Source organism: Eutrigla gurnardus (assembly GCF_963514095.1).
Source record: "Eutrigla gurnardus genome assembly, chromosome: 17".
Taxonomy (NCBI): Eukaryota; Metazoa; Chordata; class Actinopteri; order Perciformes; family Triglidae; genus Eutrigla; species Eutrigla gurnardus.
In genome coordinates, this window is record NC_139928.1 from 20,422,790 (window position 1) to 20,431,809 (window position 9,020).

At 41.9% G+C, this 9,020-nt stretch overlaps 1 protein-coding gene across 1 annotated transcript; it reads left to right on the top strand.

The window, feature by feature from the left end:
• Positions 1 to 75: 75 nt before the first annotated feature.
• sdhaf3 (succinate dehydrogenase complex assembly factor 3) lies at positions 76 to 5,833 on the top strand. The gene is made up of 2 exons (XM_084031871.1): positions 76 to 386; positions 5,626 to 5,833. The coding sequence occupies exons 1-2, from the start codon at positions 210 to 212 to the stop codon at positions 5,818 to 5,820; spliced, it is 372 nt and encodes a 123-aa protein (XP_083887997.1). The 5' UTR covers positions 76 to 209; the 3' UTR covers positions 5,821 to 5,833.
• Positions 5,834 to 9,020: the final 3,187 nt, after the last annotated feature.

The window sequence follows — 9,020 nt, forward strand, 5'->3', positions numbered from 1 at the left end:
TCCAGTCCTTTAGGTGGCGGTAATGCGCACACAATACTTCAAATGTAATGTATGTAATGTAAGAAGAAGAATCAGGTTAACTTCCGGGATAAACAAGGACATGTGTGTTAAATAACGTTCCTCGTGAACGTCGGTGTCCGTCTCCGTCCTTCTCACACCTTTGTGCGCGTCATTGTCTCCGGAAGACGAAAGAGACCGTTACGGTATTAATGGCGGCCTCTGTTCACGTCTCCAGAGTCCGGTCCTTGTACAAGAGGATTCTGGTCCTGCACCGGTTCCTGCCCATAGACCTGCGAGCCCTCGGCGACCAGTACGTGAAGGACGAGTTCAGAAGACATAAAAGTGCGACGCCCGACGAGCTAAAGACCTTCATTACGGAGTGGGAGGTAAAACCATGATCACCGTAATACCCGCTCGCACGGCGCACGTAAAAAAAGTGCCCATGATTGTTGATGGGGCATCAACATGTAGTAGTTGGTCTGAGCTATTAAAGTACTGCTTTGTGGATGTGGATGTAGTTTAACTAAAAAAGTACAGCATACAGTTAATTCCATGAAAATTACAAACCTATAAAATACAGCATTATTCTTATTTTTACAAAATAATGCTGTTTCCTCTGCTGTTGGGATTCATTCCCCATAAACTCTGGTCAAGAAATAACACTAATTCTGGTGACGTTCTGATGTGTTCTTTGATTAATACATGATAATAAGTGTTGTTTATGATGAATATATGACAGCTGCAATCACACATCTGCCATCACTAAGCATTAGGCCTATTTAATTTGCTTTCACACCAGAAACAGAAATATTAAGGATTCAATGTGGAACATAAAACACATGAAATCAGAGGATATATTACACAATTCACTATTCATCCAACTATTTCTTTTAATGTGACTTGTTCAAGCTGTTTTCATATTCTCCCATGCCTGTAGGCGATTACACACCTGGTTTATTCATCAACAGTTCCTTTTCATTTTGCATCGTAATATTTTGACAAACAAGTAAGTAGATTGTTTGACAGTTACCACTGGAGGACGTTCAAATGTGGCTGCAAAGAATGTCAAATAAAAAGCCACCATTGTAGATAGATTAGTATATTTCAAGCCTGTCACACTCCACCCTGATGGTTCAGGATTTAAGGCCTGAAGGGGGGACATAGGACTGGACCGAGGCGAGGCCCGTGATGGCCTCTGCCTTGCCGGTGTTATGCTAGTGCATCGCCACACGATGGCAGAGCAGGTTCAGTAAACAGTCCGGTCACGTGATGTGAAAGGATGCTGAATTTTCAGATTCGGTGATAGTTTAATGTGTAAATCGAAGTACTTGCAGCAAAAAAATCCTCTTGTATACTTAATGAATACTTATTTCAGAAATAAATATCGTCATTGCAGAAAAGCTAATTGCAAAATTGAGCCTTGTTAATAATTATGTAAAGTAGTGTTATTTCTATTAATGAGACATTATGATTACTGTATTTAGAACATTTACAGGTACAAACAATCAAATACAATAATAACAATAAAACAATAACATTAAATCCAGTACAATAAGGTGAAATTTGAGTTTTTGATGGTCATTAGGATAATGTCTTGAATTATGTATCTGCATGGCTAATTGTGATGATTGACCAAGATCTCAGTATTGATCAAAATAACATGATTATGGTTTTGATCTTATTGGTTGAAGTTCATGGATCACCCCAGGCCGTTTGGGTCGGGTTAGATTCATGTGCTGATGGGGGATCAGTTTATTTCAAACTCGTCCTCCAGTGCCCAAAATAATCACAAGAGTGTGCCAGGTCCTTTTTTTTTAATGTCACTATGGGAGGGCAGCCAATGTTTTCCTACACAATCATGCACTGCTGGGAAGGTAAATCACCCATCTGCAGCCAATTTATCTAATGAAGTCGATGGTGATTGCAGCTGCAATCCTGCGAGCTCCCTTTTGTCATTGCAGTAGCTGCGGAGCCACCAGGGAGACGCTACTCACTTTCATTAGGCCTCACTAGATCAATATGCATTGTTTTCAAACCCAGAGTCCATTTGCATTTGTCCCAATCAGGGAGCCGGCGGCTCTGTCGTTTACAGACTTTCTTTCGGCCGAGTGCCAAATGGAAATAGTTTGACTAAAACCACTGGGAAGCTTTTGTGTCTGGGTTTGGTTGGAACAGACGGTGAAGTATCTGCCTCCTCCCTGTATCATCGCCATGATTTCACAGGCGTATTTTTGGAGGAGGGGATTAAAATGCCCGATTTCACAAAATTGCGCTGCATGTTAAGTTTTTTTGGTATTATTTTCCAACCAAACCACGTGAGCATGTAGTTCTGAATGTTGTGTAATTAATTTAACTTCCAAGTCAACTTGTTCCAGTGAGAATAAAACTATGCTGTTCTTAGTAACGTCCCCAAAAAGAGAAGTTAATCTGCTTTATTTGTAAATGTACTCACTCAGTGACATCATTCCAAATCCACTTTCATAACACAATAAAAATCCATTTTATCACACATTTTTCTATCAAAATCCAATTATCTTTTTCTGGAAAAACAAAATATGATGTGTGCTTACATCAGCTAGCACCAACCAATCATATCATGACATCCATCAACCAATCAGAGCTCGAGAACGGCAGTGAGCTAATCTTTTCAACCGTCAAATCAAATTCCTCCCAAGGTTATGTCCCGCCTCCCGTTTCACTCAGAAATACATCAACATACGGAAGGAAGATACTCTAGACATGCATCGGCTTGAGAGCTTAAAGTAACGAAGCAAAGTGAATGACATGGAAGTGATGTCATGTTTTGGAACGAGCAGGAGAAAAAGAGAGGGGTGGTCATTTAGGGGTCTGTAGAAACACCAGGGACACACATTTATGTTTAAAAGCCATAATATGGGACCTTCTGAAAGATCTAATTCTCCGATTTCCAGAAACAATTTCCGACAGCTGTTGCACACACCGAGGTGTTATGTAACCCGACGGCTTCCCTGGTCCTCCTCATCTCCGTCCACTCTTTCCTCCGAAAAATCCAGAAGAGTGGGAGCAGACGAGGAGCAAGATTCGCAATGAGATTACAAGCACTGAGCGTTCAGCATGTAATCCATTTATTTCAGAGGCACCCATGGGAGTTCTCCGCTCTGAATAAAACCAGCTTCATTGGGCCAAACCAAAGAGAGAAGGGTTTGTAGGGAATCAAGGAAAAGATATCGTAAAAACAAGATGAAGAGTTTGGGGTCAAATCAGTGGAAAACAGATATCTACATAATGTAGATAATTTAGGAACATATTCTCCCATGCCTGTAGGCTCCAATACACACCTGGTTTATCAATCAACCATTTCTTTTCATTTCGTTTGGTACTTTTAACAAACAAGTAAATAGAGATGGAAGTTCACATTCAACACAGATAACCCATTTTTGTGTTATTCAAGTCACCACAAAGTGATGTCCTGTTTATATTTATACCATTTCAAGCCCTCTACACTGGTTTACCAGGTGACTTCACCCTGAGGGGTTCAGGGTTTGAGGCCTTAGGGGGACACTGGTATAGGGCCAAACACTAAAATACTTTTTAGAGGCTCTGAGCTCTTTTTGGAGTTTCACATATGATATTAATTATACTTCAAAATATAATATTTATAAAGCATGTACACAATACTTCAATATTAAAATGGTAGAAATTAAAAAAAACGAATTGGCATATAAAATCAGGATATCTTTTCCGATAAAAGTGTTTTAGAAGAGACTCAGACAACCTAATTTCCATCTGGATCTTGATGGCAAAAGCTTCTAGTTTTCATCCTAGACTCTAGAAGAGACAGGAGACCACTGCCTGACCATCTCAGATAACCTGAAGGTTCATGGGGTCTAGAAAGTAGTCTGGATCCAGGTCACGAAGAGCCTTCAAAGTAGTCAATAACATAATTTCTCATTCCATTGGTTGAGCATTGCAATGCCAAAAAAATGCTGACTAATCTGTCTGAGTTCATTTGGAGGTGTGGAAACAGCCCTAACTGCCTCTGACTGAGTTCCAGCAGCGTGTCTACAATCAGCCATTAAAACGCCGCCTTCCAGACACGAACTGACGCCTGCGTGACTCGGGTGACTTTCCCCACAAAAGTTTTCCACTACTTTTTCATTGAGGATTCATCAGATTTTCTTTGGATGAAACCAAAGTGCTGATCTGGCAGACCTCCGTTAGCGTTATGGGTCCAGACGACAACACGCACACATTTACTCCCAGAGACTTTTCCGATAAGTCCTTGAATGACAAAACTGTTGGCGCGTTCCTTTAAGTCGGCTCGGGGAGGATCTTTCCTCTTGGCAAGTGTTCAACATAATTACATTATGTTGCAGGAAGAAGCCTCTCGGATGGCTGGACGGCCAGACGTCAGACTCTCACCGGTGCTCTTTGTTCAAATGATGGACGGCTTGTTCAGAAGTGGAACAGACGGACGAGTCCTGATTCATATGCAGCTTTGACTCATCACAGGGGCTGAGGAGCTGAACTCACCAGCCGAGTCTGGAAGAAGACCACGTCCTGATTGGCCCTGAGCCACGTTGACGCTGTAGATTGAAGAACGTAACCTTGAGTTTACCAGACGGTAAACTAACCTTTAGGATGACTCATTGTGATAGACGAGAGTGGATTGATGGGTGCTAGGCTATGCTAACATTGTAGTCCGGTCTGGTCTTTGTACTAATGAGGTTCTATTGTAGAGCTCTGGGAGACCACGGATCGAGATCGTCTCCATTTCTGTTTCAGTAACAGAATTAAGTCTTCACCTCATTTCATTGGGCATTGGGTGGAGATTGGTGTCTTTTCATGGATTTGAGCACCGCGTGAAAGATTTGCTTGATGCTTCTTGAACACACATTCATCATCGGTCCGATCAGAGATGTAAAAGGTAAAAATCGGGTTAGTGTGAGGCGTTATTTGGTCTCATACTTCTCAGTCAATAGAGCGGTGACACATGGGGTGTTTGTGCATGTCCAGCTGTTTTGCACACCTGATGTAATAGATCTCGCCGTAGTGCGTCCGGCGCCGCAGAGCATTTGTTTGTGCGTGTCCAGCTGTGTCGCTCTCAGAGAAAACTAAAGAGCAGACTGTGTTGAAAGTGGTTTGATTCAAACTGGATGCGTCAGCTGATCAACCTTTAGACCACCGATCGGACTAATAATGCACCAGGGTAGAGCGTTCAATCTTTGTAACGTTTGCAGCATGCGGTTCTGTGAAAATCTCTTTCATTACAAAGAAAAAATGGTTTTGAATCATCTCTAAGGGATTCGTTATCGAAACAAATAGTCAGGAAATCGGCAGCGAGACCCAGCCCTTTTAATATAGCACGCCACGAGGAAATGATCTGCTGGGGAAAGTCTCGTCCCTCTCAGTCACTAATAGGGTTTCCCTTTGGATCAAAGACACAATATATGGTTTTACACCCTTGCCAAAGTGTATGCCATATGCATTAACAATGAAAAGCCAAAATGTCTCTAGTGAGGCAAGGCTCGACCAAACCATATTTTGTTGTATATTCATCCTGAAAGTCAGACTGTGATGCGTTCAATGAATGTGAAGGTGCTAAACATGCTGTTCCTGTGTGTGTTTAACCCCCCCTCCATGCAGAACTACAAGGACACCGTGCAGACTCAGGTCCTGGACTCGGCAGGGGGGCAACACGGCTCCATCAAGTTTGGCGCCGAGCTGTCGGAGGGGAATCTCACCAAATTCCAGGACGACCAGATCGGCCAGCTGTACGAACTCATGCTGGAATCCACCAAATCCAGCAGACAGTTTGACATCCAGGAGGACGGCAAGTGATGCAGCAGGACTCCCAAAAACAACCCACAAGCTGCTCCCCTAATATATTACCTCTGAGTGCTTCACCTGAAAAGTGGTGCTCAACAGCAGAAGAGGCATTTAACAATGTGATTATATTAAAGTGCTGTGTAATAGCTCTGTTTGTCTGTAAAGAGGCTCCTCCACAGCCGCTTCAAGGTGCTAAATTAGTGTCCTTATAACTACTTGGTTTTTATTTGCATGAATATAAAAACGTGAGTTTGTGGCGGAGAAGGAACGAAGCCGAGGTGTGACTCCTGCAGTGGGATCTTTCAGCCTCACTGATGATGTCATCGCCATCATCATTTTACACCATTTCAAGTCATTATCGACAAATAGCTTTTTGTTTCCCCGTTTGCTATCATCACTATCTTTGCAAAATGTCAAACATCTCTTGTAAATTTGGTTTGCATCAATATAATAAACCAAATCAATGAAGATGATATTTACAGTTTAGCTAGAAGCCGATTCATCGGTTTCAGGTGTTCATGGTTTCACAGATAGTTCTTCCATTGTCACTCATACTTTATTATATTATTGTTTCACGTCAGGAAAACCTTTTGAACATTTGGGAAACTTTCAATAAATATTCCCTGTATTAATAAGATCTTCAGCTTCAGTGCTTTGCTTTGTATTTGTTTATATACTCTCTTGGTATGTATGAGTGTAAATTGCCTTCTAACAACCGCCGAGTACATCCAGTCCAATCGCTTCATTAAATCAGTGATTAATTTCAGCTGTGAAAGGCCCAGGCGCTAATTGATTGAGAGATAATAAGCGAGGCTCACAGTAATTGTTTAACATGACCTCCATCACTTCCACCTGACGCTTGGTAATAAGCAGCGCCGCATGTCACCGAGCGGCTCCTCGAGATGAGGGCAGTGTAGTGTAGCTTACGTTTTACTGTTATGACAGGTTTAAAATCATCTTTGTAGCTCATTGTAATGGTAGCAACCTGTCAGCCCTAAAGCATCCCCTGCTTTCTGGTCTGGTGGACTCTAAATGGACCATAATGTACTAAATTAACATCATGCTGGATTGAAGAAGACTTGAAACTAGAGATTGAGAACATAAACTCATGTTTACAATGTTTACTGAGATAATACATCAAGAGAGAAGTAGGACCATTTTCTCATAGACTTCCAGAGGAGTTGCCCCCTGATGGCCAGTAGTGAAAATGCTAGTTCAAGGCACTTCAGCATTGGCTTCACTTTTTCAGAACCGGATCGTTAGATTTTAAGGGATCACCAGCCAAGAAGTTTGGAAATCACTGATAAAAAAAACACTTTATTTGGAGGTAAAGTTGAAATGTGGATCTTTATTATTAGAAACGACATCCACATATGAAAAGGATGATGTTGGTTTATATATAATGATTAAAAATGGTGAAGAATATGACTGGAGATGTGACCTAACAGCGTTAACAAGGACTTTTTCATTTCAGCATCCCAACACAGGGCTGATATATAGTATTGCACTGGTATAACATTGATGGACTCATGACTCATCAACCACCATGAGGCACCGACCCTCCAGGGGTCTCACCTGAAACTAAGACATCTGCCCCCCCTTCTACATGAGACCAGACATGGCTTCAAAGGGCAATGTCCTTAATGAGACAACGCAACAAGCAAACGGGTCGATGCCCCGGCCCGACAGGAGAGGAGCGTGTTCCCGAAGGGAACGCCTTCACTTTGCAGAAGAATCAATACGCCACAACTGCTTCATTTGCAGCATTTTGTGAGCTGAATTCACTTAAAGGAATAATCACAATGTTAACTGGCAAATCAATTGGAATCCATTCGGAGAGACGGAGGTCTTCGTTGACTGCAGGGGTGGATAAACAGCGGTGATGCCGAGGGGCCGGAGTGGAGGGGAACCCGGGTCGAGGTCAGGATTACGCAAAGTCGACCGAGGCGCGACGCAATCACTGAACAGCAACCATTGATTCTGTGCAAATGAAGAGTGAGATGCGTGACTTCACTTCACTGTGGACCAACCAACCTGAACGTGATGATGTCACGTCTCTTCGGGATCTCATGGGAAGGCGTGTAAATTGCTACTTTAAAGGACTTTTTTCTCTTCTCGTCATGAAACAGTTTGTCATTTCACGCCACAGGTAAACATTGTGAAGCGATTACTTTATGATATTATGACGATACTTTAGTTATTGCGATTTTATATCAGTATATCAGTATCACAATTTATGACCTTTTTTGACCCTTGTTTTTGACGCGTTTTATCTAATCAGATGATCTGCTCTGTTCATCTCACTTCAATCACTTTTATTACAGTAAAATGTGTCCATCAGTCAAGCTGGTGGACTGACTAACACATGCATCACGTTTGACCAACTTCCTGCCAATCCTGCTGACCTCACCAGGAAATAACTCCACCTGGAGTTTTCTCGGCTCGTGAAGTCTTTTAAACTAAAACCATGAGCTGAAAGAGGCTGAAACAAAACTGAGGGTTCAGGTGAAAGTGACTGACCGTACATATAGTCATTTAAACCCATTGCAAAGAAATATTGGTTACTGCAGCTATAGGTTTAGTTTCTTAAGAATGACAGGAAAGTTAATTATGTATAATGTTCCGTTGTACTGAATGATATATGAATCACACACACACACACACACACACACACACACACACACACACGCTGTATGTAAATGATAACACCCACATAAAGCCCCTTCAATGCAGAGTTACGGGCCATCAGGAACCCAGCAGGTTTATCTAAGAGGACCAGATCCACTGCTGGGAACGACTGATGAGGCAATTATTATTGGCAAACACTGTGTGTTATTAGTGTGAAATTAGTGTCTGAGAACAAACACTGCTGACGACAGTCAAGAATATGACGGGACAAATTGAATTATGTGTAACGGCAATCAAAGAGCTGAGCTTTGTCTGAAGGGGACGTTGTATGTGCAGCTCCTATATTCTTACAAGAATCATCATTCGGTTCGGTATTCTCTGGCATCCCATTATTTTAGTTATTAAGAATGAAAAGAAGATATTTCATGTGAGAAGAGCATCATTAACATTGGTAAAAATACGCTTAAGGCCTCCACATCAGCGGCGTAAACTGTTCCTTCTATTCTGACCTTTCACAATAAAAGTCTTACACTTATGTGAACCAAAGTTGCTGAGCAGAGGAGCTTAATATGACAAAACTAATG